The sequence below is a fragment of the Drosophila erecta genome, unplaced genomic scaffold, assembly GCF_003286155.1.
Source record: "Drosophila erecta strain 14021-0224.00,06,07 unplaced genomic scaffold, DereRS2 tig00000000-arrow-pilon, whole genome shotgun sequence".
NCBI lineage: Eukaryota > Metazoa > Arthropoda > Insecta > Diptera > Drosophilidae > Drosophila > Drosophila erecta.
The window spans coordinates 21,021,615-21,049,598 of record NW_020825194.1 but is presented as its reverse complement, the minus strand read 5'-3'; the positions used below and the strand labels follow the sequence as shown (position 1 = coordinate 21,049,598).

The 27,984-nt window shown below is 46.4% G+C and overlaps 6 protein-coding genes across 8 annotated transcripts; 5 read left to right on the top strand and 1 right to left on the bottom strand.

Annotated features, from left to right (window-relative positions):
- Nucleotides 1-457: 457 nt before the first annotated feature.
- On the top strand, nucleotides 458-11,446 carry LOC6551859 (serine/threonine-protein kinase D3). 2 transcript variants are annotated; one of them, XM_026980248.1, is made up of 8 exons: nucleotides 458-717; nucleotides 5,348-5,870; nucleotides 7,039-7,183; nucleotides 7,720-7,857; nucleotides 7,937-8,121; nucleotides 8,796-9,777; nucleotides 9,836-10,573; nucleotides 10,641-11,446. In XM_026980248.1, exons 2-8 carry the CDS (start codon nucleotides 5,745-5,747, stop codon nucleotides 10,835-10,837), a joined length of 2,511 nt encoding a protein of 836 aa, XP_026836049.1. In that variant the 5' UTR covers nucleotides 458-717; nucleotides 5,348-5,744; the 3' UTR covers nucleotides 10,838-11,446. The 2 variants fall into 2 exon arrangements, with proteins under 2 accessions (XP_026836049.1, XP_001979656.3); XM_001979620.3 differs by lacking the exon at nucleotides 458-717 and adding an exon at nucleotides 3,992-4,211.
- Nucleotides 11,447-11,889: 443 nt separating this feature from the next.
- On the top strand, nucleotides 11,890-12,735 carry LOC6551860. The gene is made up of 2 exons (XM_001979621.3): nucleotides 11,890-12,474; nucleotides 12,545-12,735. The coding sequence occupies exons 1-2, from the start codon at nucleotides 12,036-12,038 to the stop codon at nucleotides 12,733-12,735; spliced, it is 630 nt and encodes a 209-aa protein (XP_001979657.1). The 5' UTR covers nucleotides 11,890-12,035.
- Nucleotides 12,736-13,120: 385 nt separating this feature from the next.
- On the top strand, nucleotides 13,121-14,734 carry LOC6551861. Its single transcript, XM_001979622.3, has 3 exons — nucleotides 13,121-13,309; nucleotides 13,377-13,986; nucleotides 14,041-14,734. The coding sequence occupies exons 1-3, from the start codon at nucleotides 13,243-13,245 to the stop codon at nucleotides 14,516-14,518; spliced, it is 1,155 nt and encodes a 384-aa protein (XP_001979658.3). The 5' UTR covers nucleotides 13,121-13,242; the 3' UTR covers nucleotides 14,519-14,734.
- A 138-nt stretch (nucleotides 14,735-14,872) lies between these two features.
- On the bottom strand, nucleotides 14,873-15,762 carry LOC6551862 (dynein light chain Tctex-type). The gene has a single exon (XM_001979623.3). It carries the CDS (start codon nucleotides 15,517-15,519, stop codon nucleotides 15,184-15,186), a length of 336 nt encoding a protein of 111 aa, XP_001979659.1. The 5' UTR covers nucleotides 15,520-15,762; the 3' UTR covers nucleotides 14,873-15,183.
- A 281-nt stretch (nucleotides 15,763-16,043) lies between these two features.
- On the top strand, nucleotides 16,044-25,771 carry LOC6551863 (formin-like protein 20). Of its 2 annotated transcripts, none has more exons than XM_001979624.3 (4): nucleotides 16,044-16,813; nucleotides 23,136-24,553; nucleotides 24,618-24,872; nucleotides 24,938-25,771. In XM_001979624.3, the coding sequence occupies exons 2-4, from the start codon at nucleotides 23,141-23,143 to the stop codon at nucleotides 25,064-25,066; spliced, it is 1,797 nt and encodes a 598-aa protein (XP_001979660.1). In that variant the 5' UTR covers nucleotides 16,044-16,813; nucleotides 23,136-23,140; the 3' UTR covers nucleotides 25,067-25,771. The 2 variants fall into 2 exon arrangements, with proteins under 2 accessions (XP_001979660.1, XP_026836374.1); XM_026980573.1 differs by lacking the exon at nucleotides 16,044-16,813 and adding an exon at nucleotides 22,874-22,984.
- An 11-nt stretch (nucleotides 25,772-25,782) lies between these two features.
- Nucleotides 25,783-27,971, top strand: LOC6551864 (stabilizer of axonemal microtubules 1). Its single transcript, XM_001979625.3, has 3 exons — nucleotides 25,783-27,036; nucleotides 27,110-27,572; nucleotides 27,633-27,971. Exons 1-3 carry the CDS (start codon nucleotides 26,071-26,073, stop codon nucleotides 27,686-27,688), a joined length of 1,485 nt encoding a protein of 494 aa, XP_001979661.2. The 5' UTR covers nucleotides 25,783-26,070; the 3' UTR covers nucleotides 27,689-27,971.
- The last annotated feature ends 13 nt before the right edge of the window (nucleotides 27,972-27,984 follow it).

The following is a 27,984-nucleotide window of genomic DNA, read 5'->3' as shown; positions in this document are numbered from 1 at the left end:
AGAGAGTACCTCTGTTTGAGCAAAGTGGTCCGTTTCTCTTCGTTACAACTCCGAAGCTTTCAAGACACCTGTGAGAAAGTGAGAAAGCTTGGCGAGCATGGCTTTCACCTCTTCCACCGCCGATTGTAAACAAACGCCCAGCCGAAATCGAGAAGAGTAAATAAACAATCGAGAGGCCAAAATAAAATAGAATCTCATTGAGGAAGCGCGTCAAGAACGCCAGAAATGTGGAAACTGATGCGGTGTTTCAAATCAGCATCCTAGGCATCGAAGGCATCCCCCCCCTCCCCCCGCTCCTCTCTCCCGTTCGAGAATTTCTCTGCGGGATTTGTGGGGTAAGAGAGCGCATAAACCCGAGTCCAAATCGAGAGTTGAGTTGAGCTCGGCAATTTCATTTGGATTTTGCCTTTTCAGCCGCTGCTGCTGATTTTTTGCGATTGCCGCCGATTGCGATGGCTGCCTGTGGAAATTTCGCTTCAGTTGCGCGGCGGTCGAGGCGAAGTGCAAACGTGCGAAATTTTCTCGTTGGCCTCAGCGACAGAAACAGCGCAACGTGGACATGTCCACGATGCTGCCACAAAAGTAGGAAAACAAGAAAGGCAAGAAAAAAAGAAAAAAAGAAGGAAAATACTACGACACACACACGCGCGCAGAAACGGCAAACAAATATTGAAAATTCTAAGGAAAAGCGCCCGGGGAAATGGGGCACGAGTGAAGGTGTGTTGGTGTTCTAGCTCCTGTCCGTGTGCATATTAATTATTCAAATTAATTGCAAGACATTTTCAACAAGTCTATGTATGTATGTGCTTGTACATATGTACATATATGCAAGCACACTCGCCAAGTGTTGCATCTTAAATGAGTGTAAAAATAATCGACGGAAAGTCGGAAGTCGGGCGACGTCGTCGAGGGATGCCAGCTGAAAACAAATTAAGCTGAATGAAATTTTCCCGAGAAACATTAAAATTTAAGTGTCACAGTCGGCTCCTTGGCAGTTTCCCGAGTTTCCCCAGTTCTCCGAGTTTTCCGTGTTTTCCGAGCTTCCCAGTTCCCGTTATTATATCATCCTGTGCCCAAGTGGAGTGCTTTTGTTGCTAATTTGCTACGTTTCGTTGTTGGTGGTCGTGAGTGGTAGTTTCAGTTCAATTCGTGTCTTTACGAGGCATATAATTATGATATGCCAGCTATTCGAATGGGAAAATAAGTATATGTATGTAAGTATGGCACCATACATTTATAAAATGGTTATCAAAACTCAGAAAGGTTTGAATTTGTTGTAACTGAACGCCATATTCCTATATATTCATCAGTAGTTTATTAAACAAATCGTATTACTTAATAACGCACTATGTATTATTAAATACATACAATTCCAATATTTTGAATTATTTGTTATACCGTTTAATCGTTAGTCCACTCCTCGCAAGTAACCACTTAAATACAGTTTTATAACTGAGAGTATGAACACTTGGCTAATCCTCCTTACTGAGGACCACCTGTACCATTGTCCTGCCACGCTTCAATGCAAATGTTTGTCTGCGCCCGCGCCCGTTAATATTTATTTGCTCCTTCGGGCGGGGAAACCCACTCCCACTCCCACTCGCTTTCCCTTTTGGGAGTCCACCATCCACTTGAGCTAGAAAAACAAACAGAAACACATTCGAGTTGTTCCTGGCCTTGGTATTTATATGGCCGGTGCGTCAGGCTCAATAAACTAGAACCATTATCGCATCTACATGGTTCTCTAGAGATTTCGCACAAGCTTAATTCCGCTTCTACAAGTTCCAATTTGGGTTTGTTAACTATACTTGAAATACGGTTCTGAACTGCATGCATTTCCAACTCGAAACACTGCAGAAATACCTTCAAAGGTATGGTTTATTTCTGTAGTTCCAGCTATAAGATAGATCTGTGAAATGATGACTTTTTTCGCACACTGCATAGGATTTTCTTGGGCTCCACCCACAGTGGAATTTGAACTTGGCGTGGCATCATCAGCGCATCTCGTTCTCGCTTTCGCTCCCGGCTTGGAATTATTATCACCTTGCTAATTATCTATCGATGATTACGGTGATGCCTGCGATGCCCCCTCTCTATCGCCCCCAGTAGCCCCGTCTCGTTCTTGGTTTCTTATCAGACTCTGAAAAGAGCCCGCGACTTTTGCGTCGGCTGTGACTATTTGCATTTCGCTTCGTTCTGTGTTTGTTTCACATGAATATAAGAATTCTAATTCTATTAATATTCCAACAAATAAACATGTGAGTACGGGCGGCACAGCCTCCAAAAAACCCACCGATAACCGAGGGGATAGCAATAAGAAACTCATGAAAACTCAGCTTACAACCAACTTTTTATTGGGCGACCAAGAATTTCGAATTGGAGAAGTTTGAATATTATTATTTACTTTGGTTTGAAAAATACCCTTTTATAATATAATGCAATTTATTTTCCAAAGCACAACAGTCGATGAGAAACATTATAAATTACAATAACAAAACCATTTTCTTGCCGCACTTTATAAACTCACATATGTTTGTTTTTTCGGCAAGGATCCGCTGTTATTTATTGATCAATTTAAAATCTAAATATATTTCCGAAATACTTACATATTATTTGAGTAACGAAACGAAATTCACTAAATTGTTTCAGAATCTTGTTCAGCTGATTCGTAATTATATAAAACTGTTTGAACGCATTTTTTGAAATTAGCTTCTATTACACATTTTTAACTTAGTGTAATGTAATCAGAAAATATGCGTGTCATTCCATAAAAACTTTTGAAAATATGACAACTTTTCCTATGAATGTACTAGATTTGAATGCATGTTAATAGTATTTTGTTTTGTTATTTCCTTGCCATTTAAAGGAAAAATCTATATTTCCTTCATTCGTTCACAACATCTGCTCGCCTGGCACAACTTCGGTAACCGTCACAATGAAAGGAAATCACCTTGGCCCTGGGGCCGCCCAACGGTAACGGGAAAATCGCTTATCAACCCCCACCCCCCTCAGGTAGTTTTCTGGCACAGCCTTGACAATGACAACGAGCGAAGAAATGGGCGCTAAGTGGGCGCGCTCGATGCGGAGAAAGAGTGCAGAAGGTGCGGAGTGGAGCGGGGGGAGAAGCCCGAGGGGGTGGGGCATTGGAGGGGGAAATTGGAGAGTGCGGCCGTTACAACAAACAAACAAAGGAAACAAACAAACTGGGCAACAAATGGGTCCCGGGGGCGGGGGCGGGGGCCGGGGGAAGTAAGACTATGCCGGGTCGAGTGCTTTGGTTCATGGCTCACACTCACACTCACACACGTCTCACGCCGCTCACTCTCACTGTGTTGCCATCCCGCTCTTCAGCGCTCCGGCCTTGTCTTTCTCTGCACATTCGCCTACACTGAAATGAAAACATGCACTTACATTCTCTGTTACGAAATCTGGTGTGCCAACATAACATACAATTGGCCAAAGAACCAAAATTCATTAAACTAAAATTCATTTTCATAATTTTTATTTGATGTTTAACGCAATGCCTCTTAACGAAATTTAAAAAAAATATATTAATTTGCCCAAACACTTTTTATAATAAATATAATGAAGTGCGGATTATTGTCTAAACAATAAAAACTGAAAACAGACCTGGATAAGAAAGTAGTTATCCTAATTACCTATAAAATATTGAATCTATATTTTTACGTACATATTTAAAAGACTTAAAAATGTTGGTTGGAAAACTTTTAAGTTCCTTGAGAATGTAATTAATTTAATGAAAAATATTAATACCAAAACTGAAGTGGCAAAGGTTAAAAGTGTGTTGTTAAAGCATTATCAGGCGCTTTGAACAGGAATTAATGTTAATTTTTGCAGCATTTAGTTATTTATTTATGCATTTATTTTCCGCAGTGCCGCCAAACGGGTTTTGAGTTGTTTTTGCGCTGGCTACTGGGTCTCAGTTTGAGTTTGGACTTGGGTTTGGGTTTGGGTTGGAGCTCTTTATGGGGTTTTGTGTCTGGGTCTGAGACAGCGACTACCACGACTGGAACTGGGACTGGGACTGGGACTGGCACTGGGTCTCTGGCATCGTCGGCGGCTTTGGCAGTCAGTTGGCCAAGTCAGTTGCTCTTTTGGCTTAACAAACTCAGAACGTGCCGCGGCGACGATGGCAGAGACGTCGAATTGCAGCGCATAGAATAAAATAGACAGCAGGAGCTGAAGTCGAGGCAAGAGCAAGAGTTGGGTCATCAGTTAGTCATCATGTCCAAGCGGCATCCGTCGGATGCAAGGCGCTGAAAAGGTTCTCAGCGGCGCGAGTTGTGTGTATTTGCCGGATAAATTATTAAGTGATATTCGGTGGGGCAGCTTGTTGCTGGTGTTGTTATGTAAATGTATCTCTTGGCGAATGTATCTCTTGGCTGCCATAACGTATCTTAAAATCGAAGTGTGTACGTGTTTTAGCCTTGACTTTAGGCCTCTGCGCTGCGTCATTTGCGTGTGCTGGTGCTCCAGTTTCGGCTACTTCTCGCCGATGCTATCTTTTCTGGGCCAAAAGCACTCGAAGATGGTGGAGCAGCCTCCCTGCTTAAAAAGCACTTCAATTGAAATTCAAAACGCACTCGGCTCCCATCTGCGACTTTTGACTGATACACCTACTTAAAAACAACAACGAACCTCCAGAAAAGCAGGGAAAAAGCGTCGAGACGCAATTTTAGAAAGTTGCCTGGCAGCCGAGAGTCTCTTTCTTGTTCTTCTTTCACAATTTCTTCTCCACTTCTTATGAATGCTCTCCCCCTTTCTTTCTTGACTGCTCATGGCATTCCTTTCATGGCCAGCACACATATGGCCGTCATGATTTTTTAATTATTTTTTAATGCCTCACACACACTCCATAAATGGGTCACAAACAGGCAGGGCACTTCAAAATAATTGGTAGGAATTCAAATCGCCCCGCGCAAGTTTCCCAGGGCGATCTTATCTCTCTAGTTTTTCTCATCGCAATTAGCAACCTGTTTTTTGTATATAAATATAATGACAGTATACATATGGCCAATCGAGGTATACGTAATGGCCACTGAATCGTTCAATCGTTCAATCGCCGTATTATTTATGGCCCCATTGTCTCAGCGATGCACGTTTTCCATGACCTAACTTACTGATCTTCACTCAGTTGGTTATCCTGTGAAGTGCAAATCTAATTGTGAAAGCTTGGGTGAATGCATTCTCCATTGCTTTAATTTTGTGACTTTAAAATAATAGTAAAATTTGATAGGCGACAAATACTTCCTGTTGCCAAGTAAAGCGCAGTTATGGTGAAACTTGAAAAGGCTTCCTGTGTAATCCTTCTCCACTATCCTTGCAGCTAGTTTCCGTGATCCAGAGGCGCTGTGGTGTTGTCCTCAGCTGGACACATAGAGCCGTGACCGACTGCACTCCTTGAACCGCAAACCGCAAACCGCAAGCCGACTCCGAACCGCAGCCGAAACAGAAGGCAGCCAGGACAATAAGGATAACGGTGGCAGCAGCAGCATTAAACCGACGTTCGTCCTTGGCATTTGGAATAACAGGCGAGGGGCTGAGGGCAGGAAGCCCCGGGAAATCACTGCAAGCGAAGCGGAAAAGAGGAATCTTATCGGATCCGAGGACAAGACAGGAGCTCCCTGAGCACCACAGCCATCCTGGCCCAGCGCAACCACAGCACCTCCAACGGCAGCAGCGCAGCCAGCGTCGCCAGCGGCGTCGGCAGCGTTCCCGTTATCATGGAGGGTCCCGAAGTCACATTCCTTTTCCAATTCGGCAGCGTGCGCGATGCGGTCTGCGTGCCCGCCCACTCGCTGACCCTCAAGACGCTCAAGGACCTGGCCTGCGACTTCATCAACACAAAGGTGAACCAACCATTCCAGCGATAACACTCGTATTTGCTTTAATTGGGAACAGTCACACGTAAAATATGTATTTGTGAGGCACAAGGTATTCCTTGGTATTAGACCGTTGCCAAAGCAGGTCAGCATCTGGAGCCAGTTAGTTAATTATGCAAGCTCCCTGCACTAAACATGTCAATTGTGGAATATTCGAACAAAAGTCGGATGGCGGGCAGCTCGACACTCCCTTTACAGTGGTTTTTGCACACATTTCTTGCATAAACAAATTAAAAACTTGCTTACTATTAAGTAAATTGCCATAGGCATAGGTAGCCAAACCAAGCCAAGCTAGCAAGTAATTTATAAAAGAAGAAAGTAGTTTTGCTACGCCAGAATTTAGTCATTGGACACTGTATTCCAGCAGACAAGTGGAAAGGTCGGATTAGTGCATGTGTGTGTGCACAATAATTGCTTTATTTCATTAAGTAAGTCCGAGTTACATAGGCATGTACTCGTTTCCCCTCGTGACGCAGCTACCATGGCCAATTCAATTAACCAGGCCGCAACTGGTGGCGTTCCTAAGTTCCACAACCATCCACTGCCACGACAGCTGCTCCAGACACGACTCCTTCCAGCCGGAAATCCACCTCCAAGTGCGTGCAACTTTGGCCAGGCGAGGGGTAGTAGCACAGTATCTTAGACCCATGGACCTTTAATTGCCCCTTGCATATGTGTACAAGTCTCCGCCTGGACTGGCAGTGGATTTTATCAATTAACTGCGGAAAAGCTGGCAGCTCATCAAGTCACACAATGGCCCAATCACTATTGTCATCCTGCGACTTGGCTTCCTTCTGGGCTGGCCATATATGGAGCGTTTATTGTGCGGTTCAGCTCGATAAATATTAGCAGGGCCACATAATTTTTTCCAATTTGTTAGGGCATTTGCCACTGTGTAGATATTAAGCAAACAAGCCAGCAATGTTGAGTTCCGTCCGTAACACTGAAATCAATACGAATTTCGTGCATATGGCAGGCTGGATCTTATCGGCAATCAATTAAGATACGAATGTGATATGATAATGGCTCGGCCCATGCAGAAATAAGCGTTAAACGAAGCCGAACATCGCCAGTGCCAATGTCTTTGCCCCAACCACGCTCACACCCACATTCTGATTCTGATCGCCCTTTTCAGATCCCGGACAGCGGACTCACGTACCTCTCGGAACGCATTCTGCTCTTCGTCCACGACTACAGCACCCCGAATGTGCTGCACATCATCAACTCGGCGGCGGAGGTGGTGGACGAGACCCTCGTGGAAATCGTGCTGACCGCCAGTCGTAAGTAGCCAGCCGCCAGCCGGGCTGGGGTTCTACCCACTCAAACGGGGAGCATTCATAACCAGTTCATAAACGGCAAGGGAGATGAATGTGTCGTATCTGTGACGGCAGAGTTTGATTCCCAACAGATATGCTCGCACAACTAGTACAAATATTAATTCCAATGCTTTCTTTTGAATCTGTGATTATAGGGTTATATTTTCCTAGTTTAAATTGGTACTTATATTTCTGTAAGGGTTACGATTCCACATGCTAGCTAGTAGCTATATTTTCAATGGAAGCGATATTAGTACCACTCAAATAAAAGAAACTAAATCGCGTAGCTACATATATCTATACTAGTAATTTGTTAGAAATCAAATAAATCAAGTAAATTCAAATAAAACAAACTAAGTCGCGTAGCTATAATCTGTGCCAGTAATTTGTTAGAAATCATATCCATTTTGGTAGACTAGCCCTTATGGCTCAAGCCACTTATACAATGGAAGCACCTTCAGCAGAGCCAATACTAACGTATCCTTGTCTCCCCACCGCAGCCATCCTGTACCCGACCTCCGAGATGCCGACGCTCAAGCCGCACAGCCTGAATGTGCATTCCTACAAGGGACCGACCTTCTGTGATTTCTGCGGCGAGATGCTGTTTGGCCTGGTGCGGCAGGGCCTCAAGTGCGACGGTATGTGAATCAGGGTGTGACAGCGGGGGGCAGAGCTATGCCACTAATCGCCAAACGTGTCCTTGCATTCCGCCCACAGGATGCGGCCAGAACTATCACAAGCGGTGCGTGGTGAAGATCCCGAACAACTGCAACCGCTCCAACGACGCCACCTCGCGGCGCTCCTTCACGCTCCAGGCGCCCCGCAGTCCGTCCGGCAGCTCCCAGCAGTCGCTCGTCTCCACGGAGGACTCCGCCGGGCGGAACGACTCGAGCAGCTCACTGGTAAAGCGCATGTCGGACCTTATGAATGATATTATTAAGAATTGACAGCCAGACAGGACCTTTCATATTCGCTATCCTCAGCATATACAGTGTGCGTGTGAGATACTGTGTGCCAGTGTGTGTGTGCGTCCTTTGAGGGTGGTGGTGGTCGATAGTTTCCGCTTGTCCCGCCCGCGAGTATTTGCACTTGTACTTGAAGTGGCTCACGCTTTTCATTTGTATTATTTTCACGCTTTTTCCAATAAACTTTTTATACTGCGCACTCCAAACGCTTTATTAACTATTTAGCGCACTCCTAGGGGGTTTGCATCAGGATTGGGCTCCAGGAAAATTGTGGACACAGTTAAAAAGTCACTCCTTGCACTCTGATAGGCAAACAGCAGCCACAAATCTGGCCCTTTTGATACAAAACATAGTCCTTTTCCTTGAGCGATTACAATTCCCAAAACACTGAAGCCATGGCCACCATCTTTGGTGTTTGCAACAAGTTCCCCGAAAGCCTTTTCAAAATAGTCCTGGAATGGGGTTTCGGCAGAAGCCGGCCAAATTATGAAAATTAGTTTTGCCCAATTAACGCTATTAAAGCAGCCCTGCCCACAGGGAATACCCCATCCCATCCAGCTGCAGAGCGTCTCAATTTGCTAATTAAGTAACCTGCCCTCCACAATTCCCAGAATATTCCCGGTCGCCATCAAAGGACCCACTCGTCGGGCAGCCGGAATGGACTGATGGTGCTCCGCATTCCGCACACATTCATGGTGCACACATACGGAATACCCACGGTGTGCCAGCTGTGCAAGAAGCTGCTCAAAGGACTCTTCAAGCAGGGCCTCCAGTGCCGCGACTGCCAGTACAACACGCACAAGAAGTGCATGGACAAGGTGCCCCACGATTGCACGGGGGAGGCCCAACTGAGCCAGCTGCAGATCCAGGCCGGGGCCAAGGAGCGGGACAACTTCTTCCGCGAGGAGTTCGACGACAGTGACGGCGACGACGGGTCCGAGTATGGCAAGTACAAGGCGGCCATGTCGGGCGGTGTGAATCTGGTGGCGGGCAGACCCAGAGAAGCACCAAAAGCCCTGACAAACGCGCACAATTCGCCGCCGGAGCTGGTCAACGGAGCACTGGGCGATGATTCCAGCGTCGGGGGCGGTGAGACCAGCAAGTCCAGTAGCGATGGCCAGTCGGAGCAGTCGCAATCCTCCAGCTCCTCCTCGCCCAGTGCCAATATCCCGCTGATGAGGATCGTCCAGTCGGTGAAGCACACCAAGAAGCGCGGAGGGCAGGCCCTAAAGGAGGGCTGGCTGGTGCACTACACCTCGCTGGACAAGGCGGTGAAGCGATACTACTGGAGACTGGACTCCAAGACCATCACACTGTTCGTCTCGGAGCAGGGGAGCAAGTACCACAAGGAGCTGCCGCTGGCGGAGCTCCTCTCGATCGAAAGCCACCTCGGAGATCCCCGGCCGGAGTGCAACTACTGCTTCGAGCTGCGCCTTCCCAGTCTCAGCTACTTCGTCGGACAGGATCCGCAGGTGGGCGCCAAGGAGGAGCAGGCCGTCAGGTTACCGCCGCCGGACAGTGGAATTGGAAGCGACATTGCCAAGAGCTGGGAGACCAGCATCCGGCAGGCCTTCATGCACGTCACCAATACGCGTAGGTATTCCGAATATGCTTGTGAACGGTGCATCAGCACGCTTTTTCTCCCTTCCAGAATGCTGCGAGTCGGAGGAGCAGGTGCAGGACATGGGCCAGCTGTACCAGATCTTTCCGGATGAGGTGCTCGGCTCCGGGCAGTTTGGCGTGGTCTACGGCGGCGTGCACAAGAAGACGCAGCGCGAGGTGGCCATCAAGGTGATCGACAAGCTGCGCTTCCCCACCAAACAGGAGGCGCAGCTGAAGAACGAGGTGGCCATCCTGCAGAACATCTCGCACTGCGGCGTCGTCAATCTGGAGCGGATGTTCGAGACTCCGGAGCGCATCTTCGTGGTGATGGAGAAGCTCAAGGGCGACATGCTGGAGATGATCCTCTCGCATGCAAGGGGCCGCCTGAGCGAGCGGGTGACCAAGTTCCTGATCACCCAGATCCTGATTGCCCTCAAGTACCTGCATTCGCAAAACATCGTCCACTGCGATCTGAAGCCGGAGAACGTGCTGCTCTCCTCGGACGCCGAGTTCCCGCAGGTGAAGCTCTGCGACTTTGGCTACGCCAGGATTATCGGCGAGAAGTCCTTCCGCCGCTCGGTGGTCGGCACTCCGGCCTACCTGGCACCCGAAGTGCTCCGCAACAAGGGCTACAACCGATCTCTGGACATGTGGAGCGTGGGCGTCATCATCTACGTGAGCCTGAGTGGCACCTTCCCCTTCAACGAGGAGGAGGACATCAACGACCAGATCCAGAATGCGGCCTTCATGTATCCACCAAATCCCTGGAAGGAGATCTCCTCCAACGGTGCGCTTAGAGTTTAGGCTTGAAGTTAGCCCATGCTAATCCATGAATCCCATCCGATTTTCCCCAGCCATCGACCTGATCAACAACCTGCTGCAGGTGAAGCAGCGCAAGCGGTACACGGTGGACAAGAGTCTGCTGCACTACTGGCTGCAGGACAAGCAGACGTACCGCGACCTCCGCAACCTGGAGACCCAGGTGGGCGCCGGACGCTACCTCACCCACGAGGCGGATGACCTGCGCTGGGACTGCGCGGGCGACATGTGACCTGGCTGTGAGCCCGAGGCGCTTCTCGAGAGCACCGCCGAGATAATCAGCTGCAGCGCCACCAACGCCACCACCACCACCACCACCGAGAGCTATCGTCGATCTCCGGCGGACTGCGCCGGATGCCACCGGCTGTCGGACTGCGGGAACTCCCCCAAGTCGGAGGCCATGAGCGACAGGGCGCTGAAGTGGATGCGGTTCCACCTCTGCCGGCACATCAAATAGCAGGACAACCTTATTGCCTAGCCCATAAGTTTATCCTATCTCTCTAGCTCGCTTCTCGATTGATATCTGCTAAACGAATGAACTCTTCTTACCACTTACCACTTACCACTTACAACTTACGACTCTGTGTGCTAAATTTTCTCTAGAATCAAAATTAGTCGATAGCTTTAATTTGTTAACCACCTAAAGGCAACTCTTATGAATAATACACAAATACCTAATATACATACCTACGTGTACGTGAAAATAAAACCCAGACGTAACTGCGAAGCTCAGATCCAGTTTAGTACCAATGGCCATAAGTCGCAGGAAGACACCAAACCAAACGAATGGCAGGGAAATATGTACAGCTGAATAAACAACGTCCGAGAATTAGGAAACGCACTTGGCGCTTTTACTTGCAGTCGCGGGCAAAAAAATAGGGGTGAATGTGCAAATGTGAAATTAAAATGGTCTAATTTAATTACGCTCTGATTTACTTAAGGGTTTTTCATTTTGGCAAAAGAAGAGTTTACTATAATAAGTGTTGTACTTAATACCCAATACCAAATGTCCCAATGCTGCAGTTCTAAGTTCCATTACTCAACTGATCATCAGTTTTTTTTCATTTTATTACTTTTTCGCTAATTTCTAACGATATTCCAGATGTTGAAATTTCTCGTTTGCACTTCCACTCGCTGAGCAAGGGGTATCTGGTAGTCGGGGAACTCGACTATAGCATTCTATCTTGTTTCTTACTAACATCATGCAATTTGTACTTCGAATTGAGTTCACAGATTGAGTGTATAGTAACAATTATGGCTTGTAAAACATTTTGCAAATATTTTTCTACCCATGGCTGTTTTGTCACCGGTAGTAAAAGTATCTTTAACTCAATGTGCACCAAAAGATCACTGGCCTGCAACGGTGGCCCCCTTTTTCGCCAGAATTTCAGCGCCTCCAACAGTTCTTCTTCAGCATTGCGACAGAAAAGATGCATTATTTTGTGGCCCAGAGCTTCATAATGGTAGTTCTTGCCGGGCTTAGTCAGCAGGGTGATGAGTTCAGTACGCCCAGTGCCGCCTGGTTGGAGTATCAGCGGGAGAGATTCGGTATGAGTAGTAATCCCCTGCTGCTCGGTTACACCAAGGCACCAACAGTCCAAAATGTGGAAATGGTGACCCCGAAAGTGGAGACCACTTCCAGGAAACATTCCTCTAGCTCAACCGAAAACGCAAGTCAGGAATCCGAGGAGGAAGAGGAGACCACAGAGCCGCCTTCCGAAGATGAAGAAGTAGGGGTGCCCAGCGTTCAGGGATTTTTCAAGTTCCTAAAGAACATGCAGAAAACTTGGATCAAGAAATCGACTCTGACTTTCGGAAAGAAAATAAAGCTGCTTCAAAACCTGCGAGACAATCTCTTAAGACTCATAGGTTAGTTCTAATAAGCTTTAAGAACTTAAATGCTGTCCCACTACAATTATTCTGATTTTCTGTTTTTTAGAGCAACAGTTCGCGGTTCTTTGGCAGCCACCAGAGCGAAAAAGGAGACGTCGACGTGGTATTTTGGATGACTCGGAAATAGACTTTCCGCCTGAGGCGGCAATCATGAGCATCAACTTCCTGACCTTCGCCGTTTTCCTCATCAAACTGGTCATGGTATGTTTCACAATTGGTTCCTCAATTGAAATATGATATATATAATGGAATTTCTTATATTGCAGAATGTAGTTAAAATTGTAAAAAGCAAACATGTCACATTTTCTGGATTTACCTTTGCCCCAGAAGCTGCAAGGCGTCCATAAATTATAGCCACTGTTTAAGTATGTTCGTATCATAGATGATATATGTATCTATTTTTTTAAAATAAAAACTATTTTTCGAGAAATAGGAAAATACTGTAGTATTCATAATCATTAAACTGCAGTTTAAGAGTATGATTTTATGAGTTTTCTCACGCTTACTAGATTAAAATTTATATGATTATAAATTATTAGTTAGTAAATGTTTTTAATATTAAATGCTACGCTGTCGAAATTTAAAAATTGTTGTATATCGATTCTATCGATTATTCGATTTGGTCTTGAATCTGCTTTCATAGCACTTAGCTTTTGTCCTTCGAAGCCATCTGTTTTATTTCCACACGTGCAACATTTGAATTGTTTCTAAAAGCCAGAAATATTCAAATAACTCGTCGTAACCATGGAGGATAAAATACAAATAGAGACCGTATGCAATCACAAAAGGGACGAGCTACTGCCTACTATTCGTAAGTTAAATAGTTTAATTTAGTTTTCAACCAGGAAAATACATAAAATCTCACTTTCCATCCATAGTGAAATTCCAGAATGGATCACTCTTAGGCAACGCAGATTTTAGCATGGTTGAGAGCACCGTGGATAACAAAAAGCGGGCTGTAGTATGGGCGGGTGAGCAGGTGTACACGGGCGAGATTCAGGATAGCGAGGAAGTCGACACCTACATTTGCATTAGAAACAAAGCCACCAACAAAGTTAAAATTGTGCCTGTGCAACAGGCATTGATGTCCAATCACATTTACAAGAAACTGGAGCGCCAGAAGAAAACGGCTCCCACGATGAGCCGGGAGCACGCCAACAAGAAGCTGCTCAAGGAGTTTGGAGGGCGCAAAGCATCGCGGTTTGTGGATAACCGCGAACAGATGATGGTCAACGTGGAGGTGATGCGTCAGGATCTGGACGAAACGGTCAATTCAACCATGCTGAATGAAGGCGAAGAGGACGACACCCTGGCGGACGTTAGCATCAACAATGAGGAGTACCTGGCCACCATTGTGCCCAAGTTCAACAAGGAGGCCACCAAAGTGGACGAAGTGTACGCTGTGGAAAATTTGATCCCGAGCTCTCTGCTCGAACGACTGGACGAGGAGGCCAAGGTGGTGTTTTCCACGCCTGTTCAGACTCTACCGTAAGTTGTTTAGTAATAAATAAGTAGTAACTGCTAATATTCCTTTCATTTCAGCGTTAAATCGGAATACCTCAAGACATGTTTGGCCGCAATTCAGGAAAAGGCCGTCTCATCGAAGCAGGACTTCTTGCACATTAAACTTATCATCTACATGGACGGCTTACAGTCGCTAATTTCCCTTCGTTCGCGGCAAATGCAGAAGGTTGAACTCTCAGGCATCACGGAGAAGGTCGAGAATGATATACGCCATCGTTTTGCGGATCCCAATGTGGCCAAGAAGGGAACTCGCACCAATTTCAGCAGCGAGAAGGCACTGACTCACTTTATTGTGATGTCCCTGCTTATCAGTGAGAAGTTTGAAGTGGACATTAACGTCCTATCCCGTGCTTTGGCCACCAGCAAGGCTCGCATCAAGCAGTACGCCCATATTGTGAACGCTCTTCCGAAATCCAACTCGGACATCCTTAGCCTGCGCCTGCCCAGCAAGGTTCCGCCTCTAAAGTCGGGCCGGCGCTTCCAGCGCAAGAAGTAGAAGTAGCTTCAAGGACAACGCGTCAGCCATCGATTTAACAAACGCAGGCCGGCCGACAACATTTATTTTAGCCAGATATGTCTGCTTTTGTTATTTTGGGCATTGCCAGAAAGAAAAAGCTCCCAATGATAGAATGTTATTCTAAAGGAACGGAGTCTTAATCAATTTAATCACTTTTAGCCAAGTAAGGGAAATACCAATAAAGAATAATGCCTGGAAATTCTAATCGATTTTAGAGCAATGGCTCTACTTATAAAGGTACCATGGAATTTGCCGACCCTTTCCTAGGCACCCAAAGTAAAGAAAATCCCATAGAAACAATTTTGGAATGCTTAACTTATACTACAGTAAACGTTACATGTTTATACATTTTTTATTTACGTTTTTAGATTGAAAACCAAGAATAACATCAGGCAACACTTGCAACGAATAGTTGCTGGGTAATTGCTTGGAAACAACATTGTTTTCCAGTGCTTCGTAATTAATTTTGTCCTTGCAGCAGGATGGCCGATCTAAGTGTGTGCTTTTTGTGTAGTTGTGGGTGTGTGTTTGTGTACGACGGCAATCTTGTTAATCCCTCCCCCTTATAAGTTAGTTGCTATTATCGACGTCCAGTTCCGGGTCGTCCTCCTTGCGAGCCCTGCAAGTTCTGCGACTCCTCCACTTTAGACGGCCAGTCCAAAGACCGAAACGATGCAGTACATGGTCTTGTTCTCCCAGCGGACCGTGCAGGATCCGTCGGTGTCGTTGTTCCAGTAGCAGGAGCTGGCGGTGTGCAGTCCTGCCCCGTTCTTCTGCATGATCATGGCGGTCACAATGTACTTGTAGGGCTTCTGCTCCTTGGTGAGGACCGTCAGGCAGTTCTCCACCACCTGGCCGGTCCAGTTGTTCACCTTGTCGTGCTGGTAGGCGTTCCCGCCGATGGTCGTCTCGATGGCCTCCTTAATCGTCTTGCTCACGTCGTCCACAATAAACTGGCTTTCTTCGCGTGAGTCATCCATTTTCGCAGCCTCGATTTGGTTCCTTAGACAGCTGGTCAAAAAAGTAAATGTACTATGCTGCAGTTCCTATTGTTGTCCTAGTAGATGTACGCGCGTTTTTCGGCTCGTCGGCGGCGTTTGAGCAATCGAAATAAAATATGTCGGGAGTCTTTTTTTCGAAGGGATGTGCAAGCCCACTTTGGTTTTATTTTGGCAGTATTTTCTGGGCGGCTGGATGTGGGCAGACTGTGTCGGAATTTAGTAGGGAAAACGGTCACATTTTGGAGTCTTCACACTAGCGTTTTCAATAAACGTAAATATATTCTTCCCTCAAAGCTCCTAGAACTAGTGTGTTTTTTACACTAAAAGGTTGTGGTATCAACCTTTTTTCAAGCAATTGAAGAAGAGGACACAAATGAAAAATAAATTTCAAAATAAACCAAAGCAAATAGAAACAAACGATAACCACAACAAGATTTTAGTGGAAACACATTATAAGTATTGCAAATAAACGACAGAAAGCAGTGTTGCAAAACGCGGGAAAACGAAACGCCTAGTCGTAGGATTATTCCGGCTGCAACCCACGGGCACTCTGGCAGAATCAACATAACGGACGCGTTCGCGGCGCAATAAAAACGGAGAATAATTAAATTATTCCATAACTCTTCTGCGACACCTTTGGAAAACATCGAGGCATATCAAGGCCGACAAATATCGCTATTAAATAGCACAGCTGAGAGCGATTCGTGCAGAACGTCGATGAATAAATTCGTTATGGAAAAGTGCCTTGGTGTGTGTGTGCGTGCGTATAATTAAGCAAAAGTATTTAGCAAAACGAAGGCGCACATTTCGCAATACACGCTGCGAAATAATCGGGTGATAATTGTCGCAGCTGCAGGCGCACTTCCTTCTCCGTCTCCTGTTTTCTTCGCTTTTGTTTCTGCGGATTCGTGCTACTACTTTTGCAGCTGCTGTTCAGCTATTTAGCCCGTGTGTGTGAGTGCGCCCGCTACTATTGTTGTTTTTGTTGGCTCACCTCTCGTTAACCACCTTGAATGCGAGCGAGCGAGAGGGGAGAAGAGTGCAAAGTTGATGCCCGCGAGTGTGCGCGCGCGTCGGTGTGTGTGACAACAAATTGAGTGCGACTGTGTGCGTGCGGCATTAGTCACTCTCTTTAACTTTTAACTTTTTTGGTCCACCTTTTTGAACGCACATCGCCAAAAAGGCAAGAAAAAAATCCACTCAGCCAGCTTTGCGGATCGGTTTTTTCGAATCGAAGCGAATCGGATCGGAACGAATCGGAAATCGTCAAAAGGTTAGTTACCCGCAATTGATATTTAACCACAACATCACCCTGACAACATTACTTTGGCATAACATATATCACTCCACCATTTTCATCAAAGTTTGCACAAGCTATGTACTTACTTAATTGAAATTCCAGTCAAGGTCGTATTTGTTAATTAATTAAATGTTTGCCCAGGCGACTGCTAGTAATAAGGCAAGAAAAAACTTTGCTACTGCAAGACTATTGTACAATTCAAAAAATATTGCATAAACCGATATGCTACGTTTGTTCCGACTGTTTACTCAAGCCTTAGCGATAAGCGGGGAGTACAGTGACACTTATGGATGGGAAACCCATTTTCTGGCTGCATAATCGACACCATACGAAAAACACTGTCATTGCATTAAGTGAATAACTAGAATTATTACTGAACAGCTGCCTCTGGTTGCCCACCTAAATTCGGCTTTAAATGCCACCCCTGCTCACTAAATACACGGTTTTTATAGAATAATGCACAAGTTCTCGGAATGCTGAGAACAATATTTCCAGTGGCAGTGGCGGTTTTTCTTTCTGTGCAGCTTTGCACGAAGCTACTTCTCCCCTCTTGCCATTAATAAAATAGAAAACCGAGGGAATTTCGATTTCGTTTTGTCACTTTCAGACGCAGCAGGTGGTGCATTTGCTCTTACCTCACTTTCCAGCTGACTGCCTTTAGGCCGATCCTCACATGATAGCCTTATATATGCCATATACCATATGGCAATCCAGCACCCCTTTCGTCTTCGCCACTGCCCGGTGATAAAACCCTTCGCAGAGCAATCTTCAAATGGAAAACAGGAAATGTCTATCACGCTATGTACATATATATACATATATTACACAATCTTTTAGAGAAATGCAATCTTATGACATGCCAAGAAATAAAGCGGTTTAATAGGTTTAATTAAATCGAACACAGCGGCAATAAGTTTGCTATAACGTTTCGTTACGATAATATGTCATAAAACAGTCATAGGAAGTGTTGGATGAGCCATTATAATATACACTCAAGGGTATTAAGGGCATCACATTATACGACTGAATCTGCTGCTACACGCAAATGGTACAAAAGATCCTTTTTAAAGGCCTTTCAAAGTGCATTGTTTTTTAAGCACTGAAATGGGCGGCAAGTGTTTTGCACTCAGTACTCGATACTCATTTGAGTGCACAAAAATGTGGGCGTGTTCGGAAGTACTGGAGTTTGCTTTCAGCTCTGATTGTGTTCAACTTTGACCCACATACGACAAGTGCCCCGCCATGAAACGCACGAGTGGATTGCAAGGGGAGGAGTCTCCACATTTCAGTGATGGATTTCATCTGCTGCTCCTCGTATATTTTACATGCAAACGTGCAATTTTCAGCTCGCATTGTTTGTCTAGAATTTGTGGGCTTAGCACAAAACTATGTACATATTTATGTACATTGGTACATTGTATGTAGTGGGTCTATCAATAGTTGTGTGTGTGCAAATACGTTTTTAGAACGAACTGCACGAGCTGGAATGGAACGGCGGGTAGAACTAGAAGTACATACATATATGATGAACAGGAAAACGTGCTGACAATGTGGAATAGTGCTGTGGATTCGCCAAGTTTTGTTTCACCTATTTTATGCATACTTATTCATTCCGCTTCTGCTCAGTAAAAAGCAAAAAGACTATGCAAAGTCTTGGGTTAAGTAAGTAAAACCCGTTTTGCATTTGGGCTTTTGCCTGTTTTTCGCTTTTTTCCGGTCTCCCTTATACGAATTTCTGATCTTTTCTGCTAAGACCGCTGCTTAAAGCGCCAAATTTACCGATCAAATATTTGCTAGCCATTTGTGTGCGCCGCGTGTATCCCCGAGTAGATTGTTGTCGCACCAGATTCAAGCTGTATCCACAAACGCTCATTAGGAGAGCTAAACAGAAAATCAAATTAATCTTTAACCCCCGATGATAAAGAGCTCTTTTAGCGAACGAGACTGGCTCTTAAAAGATACCCAGAGCTCAATAAACCTTAACCTCAAAGACACACAAAGCATGGCTCTGTTTCCCATCATTGCCATCCATCTCCGAAGCGATTCTTTATCGCACTTGATGTAAATTGAATGATTTCGGCTTTGTTCTCTGTGTAATTTGCTTTAATTGCATGAACGCATTGCGGGCACGTTTTTCCCGACTCTGGTTCTGATTCTGTTCTATATTGGGCAGGTTAAAAGCGCTTTAAACCAGGAAAACCAGCGAAAGAACCCAAAAGTTGGGGCGTGTTTTTAGTTAAGTTCATTTAACTTGTCATGTCTGGCATTAAATTCAATTGGCTTCGGCGTTACGTCGAGCATTGCCTTCGTTTTGTTTTGTTCATCTGATGGGGGCTTTTATTGCCGCTGCTCCCATTTGCTATTTTTACGCTACACCTCAAGAAATAAGTCTTATTTAATATTTATTTACTATTTACCCTGCCATATTCATATGTGCACAATTGTGTATTTGCTTTATCGTGTAAACTGAGTCAGGCGAATAAAATTTGCCGCTCTATAGCGGATTTTATAGTTTTTGAAAGGAATACCAGAGGATAGGAACATGAAATGATTCAAAAAGAAATTATTTCTATAAAAACGATCATGTCTATGACAACGATGTGGATGTGAGTTTGAAACGTGGCCAGCTAAACAACTTTCTTCTATTACACTATGCACACATATATGGTTGATGTCGTGTCGTTTTTGCCGTGTACTCCATAGAGGGGTCCAAATCATTCAGAGGTTAATGCTTTCCACGGAGCGCTCAAGTGGCGCAAGTCGGAGACGACTAATGGAGCACTTGTGGCCCTTTGTGATGTGATTGTGGTCTAGTTTTTATTTGGCCATTGAAAATAAAAGCATTCAAGGTCGTCACGTTTTGTAGGTGCGGCGGACGAAAATGTCGAAGTGTCAGCAATGGCTAGTGTCAACAATCGATTCGATGCCAAGGAAATTGGGATCGTGGAAAGAGAAATGCTCGGTGGAGCACAATTCATCAAAAGCGGAGCATGGAAATTGCTCTTTCAAACGCAATCCATTCCAATTTATACGAGTCGGCTATCAATATCGCTCTCACTCGTCTTTGAACGAATCAGCTCCACCCCACATACTCATATACTCGTATACCCCACATCACACATCACACAACACACATGAGTATGAAGACTGAGATCGATGTGTTTGTCACTTTCTTTTGTTCTGCTTTCCTCCGACATCCATTGTTCGTGAGACTTTGCTCGGAACGTGCGGTCAAGCTTGAGGATGGTCCACCATGCCAAAGTAAAAGTTGGCCTAACCCACGCCGAACCAAACCAAAGTGTCTCGCATCACAAAGCGTATTTGTCAGCCGGCGACTGAATCATCCATCCCATCCTATAAACAGTTTCACTGGAAGTCAGTTACATGAAAAGCCGTGTCTGGAAATACTCAAAGCCGAATGGCAGCCAGCAATTAGCAAGCATTTTCACAGACTTCATTCTCACTTGAAGTTGTAAAGGGAGTCGCCGTGCAAACCGGTTAGCATCGCTGCTCTTGAGCTTGAACCGCAGAAAAAGAGTAGCTTTTTTACACACTTCCGAAGGCCCCCCTTGAACTGAGTTCAAGTTTTCGATAGATCAACTTATTAGAAATCAAGAATCAGTTGATTTTATGAGAACCACACAAGGTTGGCTCGACCAGTCCATCCAATTTGAGAAAGGGATTCCAGCCAAAGTATAAACTAGTTTCTGACCTGCTGTCTATTTGATGCCAGAGCGCAACTTTATTTGCCTCTTAATATGATCATTAGTTCATAGCTGCAGCTCAAGTTTAATTGTCTAAGTGCGCTGATAATAGGTGTAATGTGGAGCACCTCATAAACGCTCACTGTCATCATTTATTTAGATTTACCCCCGCCAGCGATTAGGGTGATTATTTTATCAATTTTACTGACGCCACGCGGAAAATGGTAAAGGAAAGCGTGTTTGCCATTGTGAATAAACATCTCATGCTCTTGAATTTCTGCACATGTCTATACAAAAGGCATAGTAAGCTAAATGATTCGATTCGCACATTGGGTGGGTGGACGGTGGGCGGTTCTCCCATCATCACCTTCTGAAGGTGATTTTAATTAGATTGTAAATGCCAGCTTTGTTCTACGTTAAACCGTTGCAAACGTGTCTGCCATTAGCGTCACAGTTTAGCCCACTGACAGTCGTTCGGTTTTTTGTGCAGCAAGTTAGTTATTCAATGATGGGCGAAATGAACAGCCAGACATTTCACAGATTCAGCTATTCATTCGCTGGGTTTCGTGTTTACTGTATTTACAGGGAAGGTCTCCTCCATGAAAGACATGGGAATTTGCATGAATTTCGCATGCCGCGACCATTTGTTATGATTGGTTGTTTATGAAAGAGTTTGAAAGTTTTCAAAACATCTAAAACCGAAACCGCAGTTCTTTTGTGCACACATTCAGACCATCCGTTAAATGGCATTGTTTAGTTTCTTTGATCGATCATTGACTTTGAATGAATGTGAATTAGGAATTTAAAAGAAAATCTAGTCGTTCATAAGTTATCATTTTACTTATAATGAAAAAATGGAACTTCTCTCCCATAAACGCTTGTTTCTTAGATCTTTATGGCGTCAGTGGTACATTTGAACAAGTTCCTTTGAGCAACAGCTCTGGCGGAAACGACTATTCCCACAACGAAAAGAGCTTACAAATATTTGCCAACTGTTTGTGTTCGCAGAACCAATAAACATATGTAATTCCGGCCATATGCTCAAGCATATTTACCACTAAATACACACGCCTCCTCAAAGTGGCGGAAATTGTTTACTGCGGCGCCATCTCCTCCCATCCTTTTGTCATTTTATTTCCGCGGCTGGTGCTTCTGGGAATTCTCCGTGTGACGCACTAATACTCGACCATCCTCCCATCTTTCGATTCGCAGAAAAATACGCATACGTAGATGCGAATTTATTTTATCAAATCATACGCCGCCCCTTTGGATGCTTGGCATTTTTTGCGACTTAAAATTGTTTATAGAAATTGTTTTGTTTACGCAAACCACTTCGTTGTTCTCGCGAGAGGCGACATTGGATTTGCTCTTATCACTGGCCATTGTGCATGTGTTTTGCTTGGCTGCGGAACTTCCCACTTGCGACACATGCAGTCCCATTCAGCTGCGCTTCTAGATCGGCTTGGTTCGGTTCGGTTCCACCATGTGCCGGGCACCGGGCATCCAAAAAGTGGGGCAACTGCAGCCGTCCACAATCCAGCTACTTATTTTCTGGATCCGGCGCAAACTCGAAAGCGTTTCATTGCGCTGCCATTGATATCACTTTCGTTCACTGCTTATTATCGTGGATTCACCAACGCCAAATCACAAATAGGCAGATAGAAATAGGAAAAAACCGCAGTAATTAGCGGATGAGCATTTGTGGATTCGGATGATGACGTAAATGTTCGAGAAACCCCTGCGAAATCAACAAGTTCTATATTTATTACTTGGCTTTCGCCAATTGCATCGTAAACAAAAAGCACTAAGGAGTATTTCGGATCTGTCGATTGATGGTTTCCACTTATGATAATGAACGACTTCGCCAGCTGTTGATAGCTGAAAATCATGGTGCGTGTTAATTACTAAAGTGAATCATAGTATTCCCTTATATTAATCAGAAAATCCGTGTTGGTTATCAGTAATTGAAGCGGTCTGTGTATTTTATCAGAAGTCTTCACTGTAAATCCACTTGAATCAAGTACTTAAGCTAAAATCTTATCTGACATGGTAAATCAATAAACATTTCTTAATGTTTATTGTAAAGGCAAGGTGCCGTGGCCTTCAAATGAAGTAAAAGTACATTTTTATGGTCTTGCATTACTAAAAAAAATTGCAATCAGAAATTCCTTGATGAAAACATGGGCACAATGGTGTTTTATTACCAGTCAAGCAAACATGTTTGCACTCAAAGAAATGACAGTTGAAATCCTTGATACACGTAAGGTGCCGTTTTTATCAGGTTGCTCCCCTCACAGAAACCCAGCAAACTCGTTAATATTTCGTATTTGTTTCGTTTTTGAAATTTTGAGTAGAAGAAAAGTGCCCCGAGAAGTCTGATCACACTGGTGGGGTGCGAGTCAACAATTTCGAAGCAGCTCTCCACGAAAGTTCACTTGTCGTGAGTGTCGCTTATCAGGCTCAAATATTTGCGATAACAACACCGACTGATTTTGCATGTTTAATTTGAGAACGCCATTAGGGCGAACTCCGTGCTGTTGCTCTGTTCACACAGTTAATTGCATTCCCTTTGGCCGCTTCTTCAATTGCAGATAGCATGACCATTCCATCGAGACCGGCGCCCGCTCCGCCCGGATCACGTGGCCAGAGCGCCGCGGATGGGGCGAATGCCAGCCTGAAGCAGCTGCGTCTCCAGCTCCAGCAGCAGCACCTGCAGCAACAGCAGGCGGCCGGCGGAGGACTCCAGAAGCTGACCATCAAGCTGCCGCCACCGCCCAAGGGTCCGCTGCAGTCACAGGTTTCGCAGCACAAGCGGACCGCCGTCAGCAACAATAACAACGGCAGCCTCTTCGACGAGCCAACGGGGGGATCAAGCATCACGCGGAAGTTTCCACAGGCACGCTATACGCCGGCCACCAACTGGGACGACGATCCATTTGGTGGGGGCAACGGAAATGATCGCTTCAAGAAGATGCCGCCGCCGCGACCGCCGCCGCCCAAGGTGCTGGTCAATGGGCAGAACGTGGCCAAGCCCACCTCCTCGATGGCATCGGCGGTCACTGGCGGTACTGGCAGACTCATGTCGAACATTTTCCATCGCAAGAAGTCGACGTCCACGTCCACGGCATCCGCCGCTGCTTCCAAGGCCGCAGCGGAAAATCGCGTCTACGGCCTGAGCAGCGGCAATGCCGGCACACCAAGCTACAGCAGCAGTGCATCCTCGGCGGCCTTCAGCAATGTCGATTGGAATGCAGCGTGGAACACGGCCACCACTACCACAACCACCACCTCGAGCAGCAGCCACAGCTCCCATTATGCCTCGCAGCAGACGGCCGACGCACAGCTCATCAGCTTCGATTCGCCGCCCTCGTCGCCCACCTTTACCCAGAAGTCCAACAGCGACTGCGTCAGCGTGGACAGCTTCAGCTCGGACAGCAACTTCAGTTCGCCCAACAACGGCAGTGTTTCGCAGCCGGAGAGCGGATTCGAGGACGACTACCATCGATCGCGGCCCTCCACACAGAGCCCGCTGGATCCGTGGGAGGCGGTGGATAGCGTTGGACTCGGGGGAGTCGATAGCTTTGGCTCCGCCCCAGTGCGTCAGACGTACCAGTTGCAGGCACGCACCTCGGACAATCCGCTGTGCAATGGCAAGAGTCTGTTGCCGCCCACTCAATCGCTTACCATGCCCACCATCATCAAGCCCAAGATATCGCAAAAGCCAAAGGCTCCGAAACCGCCACCGTTTATTGGAGGTCAACTACCGCCGGGTTATAGCATACCATCAGGTTACGGAGGATCGGAGACGCCACCATCGCCCCCCATGCCCAAAGGACCTCCACCACCGCCGCCAACTAGCGGAATTTCACTGCTGGACGTGATTAACGGGAAAGTGGACGCTCTAGCGCTTAGCAACGGATGCCAGGGCTACATGGAGGAGGAAGTGATTCCTTATGCCATTGCGCTCTATGATTTCGATGGCATTGAGCCGGGCGATCTGAGTTTTAGAGTAAGTTCTTGGCACTCTCATATGATTTAAATAGTATAGTAATGCTGATTTCTGATTTCTGTAGGAGAACGAGAAAATTTATTTGTTGGACCATCCCACGCCGGAGTGGTTGCGAGGACGCACGCGTTCCGGATGTGAGGGCATTTTTCCAATCAACTACGTGGATATCAAGGTGCCATTGGGGGCCACTGGTGGCGGTGCTGCCGCTCCAGCTATTGCTGCTGCAGCACCATCACCCAGTCCGTCACAACAGCAACTGCCGACGGCGCTCTGCTTGTATCACTTTCCCGGCGAAGTCGAAGGAGATCTCGCCTTGCAGGTAATTAGCTTTGAAGCAGCGCCTTCTTCACACAATTTGTAATCAATCTTCAAATCGTCCCGTAGGAGAACCAATTGGTCACAGTGCTTTATAGGATTAACGAGGACTGGCTGTACGGCGAGGTGGCGGGCCGTCAGGGACAGTTTCCGGCCAACTTCCTGGACCAGGTGCCCGCTAATCTGCCTACGTTGTAACTATAAGGAGCCCCGATCTTTAACGATCTATAATTGTATACCCGAAACCGAAACATTGTCGATAAGCGAGTAGATGTCGAGCGAACTGAATCATATACACCCACATATATAATTGTATTTTTACTATATTCTATTCGAAAAATATGAATCGAGCATATAGTCTAAGACAACTAGTTTGTAAGAGAATCGCAAAATGTTTTTATGGGTGCATTGGAAACATGCCCATCCCTTCCCCGCTTATACACGGGATCGATTTATTGATTTTATGTTCAGCCCGCGAATGGAACTGTTTTGTTAACTGAGTAATTCTATATTTATGTATTAGAAATGATTTGCTGATCCTTAAAGTATTCGCCCAGCCCCATAGACCCAAACCCAATAGAGCAGGCAAACATTGTAAATAAGTTAAAATGTACGTGATTTCTATTACTGTTTAATTATTTAAATCGAGTTTAGTTAGACGCTTAGTTAGGCACATTTACAGATTCCAATTTATGATGCAAGCCGATTGTTTATGTATGTATTAATAATTCTTTAAAGTGCTGAGGGCAGTTAATCTCCGAATGTGCAGATGATGGATTATTTATTTGTCCCCTGCAGAGTGCTACTCTCACAATTTGTAGGTCTTATCGCTAATAAAATATCAGGATATCCTAGCAATGCAGAATGTAAACTGAAATAAATGAAGACGATCACAAAAATCCAGCTCATACTCATTTCCTTGGTTGCCTATGTGTTACATTTCAGTGTGGTGTTCCATTTCCGTATCCTATTTCATTCGACCATCTCTGCCTACGTAGAACACATCGGGAACTTTTCGTCGTCTAGTGTCTTTGCAAAATTATTCTTCAGTCGTTTCGGAAGTGTCAAGTCTACTCAACCGTTTCTCCCAGCTCCGAGCAAGCAAAATTATTTCCATTGACAATTTTCCAGTTTTCCGGCTCCACATACGTGTCGGTTTGTTTGATTCTCTGTTTCTGGAGGTTATTGTCCCATAATCAGCCATGTCCGGTGATTGCAACACGTTTTGCCCCAATGCCTGCGATCCGTGCCAGGCGCCCACGGATTTCTCGCCCTGTCCGCCGGGTTCTACATGTCCGCCCTGCGATTGCGGCGACTATGCCGGTTGCTGCTACCAGCAGCCGCCGCGCACCATGCCCATCCTGCCCAAGTCGCACTTCATGCGCTCCACAGCGCCGCTGGACACTGACACCATCTATCGCCGGTCGTTCTACGCAAACTGTGGCGACAACATTCGGGCCCGGCCCGTAATGCCGTGCTCCCAGATCCGAGCCTCCACGGCGCCGCTGGAAAAGTGCACCATTCAGAAGCTATCCTATATGCCGCCTTGTCCGGTGAAGCGGACGCCACCCATCGTTCCCATGGAGAGCGGCCTGCGCTTCGAGGGACCCATCTATGCGATGACCTCGCAGAAGCACGACTACGTGCCCAAGGGGATTGTGAAGCGGGATCCCATAAAGCCGCGAGTGGCTATCTGCACGTCGAATGCGCCGATGGAGCGCTGTACCATCCAGAAGCTGAGCTACATGCCCATCGATGTCTGCCAGAATCCGCCTCCGAAGGCCATGGTGCAGGGCTCGCACTACTGCAAGCCGGCAGGACCCATGGAGCGGTGCACCATCCAGAAGCTGTCCTACATGCCGGTCTGCTTGCCGGCCAAGGAACCCACGCCCTGGGCAGACAAAATACGGTGTGTGCCGCCGCGCTACTCCAATGTCTGCACCACCTACAACCTCAGCTACATGCCCAACTGCAATGAGGCACGAACTGCTCCGGTGACGCCGCTTACCACCTTGCGCTTCTGTGGCAACGATGCCGGTGCCGGAAGCACGGTGTACAAGCTCAGCTACATGCCAGTAGATGCCTCCAGGACCAAGCCGGCGCCCGTCCTGCCCAGGGACACTTTCTGCAGGCCCACAGGGCCGCTGGAAAGGTGCACCATTCAAAAGGCAAGTATTCCCACTCACAGAGGAGTAAGCCAAGACTTGTATATACGTTTCTCCTCGTCTTCTCCCTCGTTAGCTGTCCTATCAGCCGAATTGCACCGAGCGCACTCCTCCTATTCGCCCGATGGAGAATGGTCTGCGATTCGACGGGCCCATGTATGCGATGACCACTCAGAAACACGACTTTGTGGCCAAGCCGCACGTGAGGAGGGCTCCCATCATGCCGCGAACGGCCTTCTGCCGGCCGACTGGAGCCATGGAGCGCTGCACGGTGAACAAGTTGTCTTACATGCCGGTGGACGTCACCTGCTTCCCACGCGCCGAGTCCGTCCGGCCGCGACAGGGATTCTGCCGGAACGAGGGACCCATGGAGAAGTGCACCACATACAAGCTCAGCTACTTGCCGAACTGTGTGCCGCCCAAGGAGCCCCTACCGTGGGCCAGGTACACATCCTACTGCCGGCCAACCGGACCTATTGAGAAGTGTACCATCCAGAAACTCAGCTACGGACCGCCGGGAGCCTTCCAGCGCTGTGGTGGTAGGTCAAAGCCGGATTTACTTCCTAGCATTTCTAAAATATAATTGGAATCCCAAATAGGTCCTTGTGGAACTGGTGGCGGCGATGGCACCTTCCCCAAGGCCGGAATTTGTTAGGCTGGAAATACATTATGATTGCTCTCTAGGATCCTGCTGCCAAGCTCATCCCGAGTTCTACGTTGTGTTCAAGCTAAATCTTTCAGTCCAGGTCTTCTAAAGAGATGCGTTGTTATTTGTTTTAAGTGCTGCCCCCATTAACCAAGTGCCGCTATCCGTTTCCTTCGCTCCACTAACCCATTTATCATGTGTATGTACAGAAAATTGCCGGTGATCCAATAATTGGCTTACGAATTATGGTGTATTCCTCATTGTCAAATTAAAGTATGTTCGCAGAAAATCAGCAATCCGGTAAA

Coding starts and splice junctions, on each gene's coding strand:
- LOC6551859 (XM_026980248.1), top strand. CDS start 5,745: ATGGAGGGTCCCGAAGTCACATTCCTTTTCCAATTCGGCAGCGTGCGC. Junction 5,871..7,038: donor GCGACTTCATCAACACAAAG/GTGAACCAACCA, acceptor CGCCCTTTTCAG/ATCCCGGACAGCGGACTCAC. Junction 8,122..8,795: donor ACGACTCGAGCAGCTCACTG/GTAAAGCGCATG, acceptor CACAATTCCCAG/AATATTCCCGGTCGCCATCA.
- LOC6551860 (XM_001979621.3), top strand. CDS start 12,036: ATGCATTATTTTGTGGCCCAGAGCTTCATAATGGTAGTTCTTGCCGGG. Junction 12,475..12,544: donor CAATCTCTTAAGACTCATAG/GTTAGTTCTAAT, acceptor TCTGTTTTTTAG/AGCAACAGTTCGCGGTTCTT.
- LOC6551861 (XM_001979622.3), top strand. CDS start 13,243: ATGGAGGATAAAATACAAATAGAGACCGTATGCAATCACAAAAGGGAC. Junction 13,310..13,376: donor CGAGCTACTGCCTACTATTC/GTAAGTTAAATA, acceptor TTCCATCCATAG/TGAAATTCCAGAATGGATCA. Junction 13,987..14,040: donor ACGCCTGTTCAGACTCTACC/GTAAGTTGTTTA, acceptor CTTTCATTTCAG/CGTTAAATCGGAATACCTCA.
- LOC6551862 (XM_001979623.3), bottom strand. CDS start 15,519: ATGGATGACTCACGCGAAGAAAGCCAGTTTATTGTGGACGACGTGAGC.
- LOC6551863 (XM_001979624.3), top strand. CDS start 23,141: ATGACCATTCCATCGAGACCGGCGCCCGCTCCGCCCGGATCACGTGGC. Junction 24,554..24,617: donor CGGGCGATCTGAGTTTTAGA/GTAAGTTCTTGG, acceptor TGATTTCTGTAG/GAGAACGAGAAAATTTATTT. Junction 24,873..24,937: donor AAGGAGATCTCGCCTTGCAG/GTAATTAGCTTT, acceptor ATCGTCCCGTAG/GAGAACCAATTGGTCACAGT.
- LOC6551864 (XM_001979625.3), top strand. CDS start 26,071: ATGTCCGGTGATTGCAACACGTTTTGCCCCAATGCCTGCGATCCGTGC. Junction 27,037..27,109: donor AAAGGTGCACCATTCAAAAG/GCAAGTATTCCC, acceptor CTCCCTCGTTAG/CTGTCCTATCAGCCGAATTG. Junction 27,573..27,632: donor AGCCTTCCAGCGCTGTGGTG/GTAGGTCAAAGC, acceptor AATCCCAAATAG/GTCCTTGTGGAACTGGTGGC.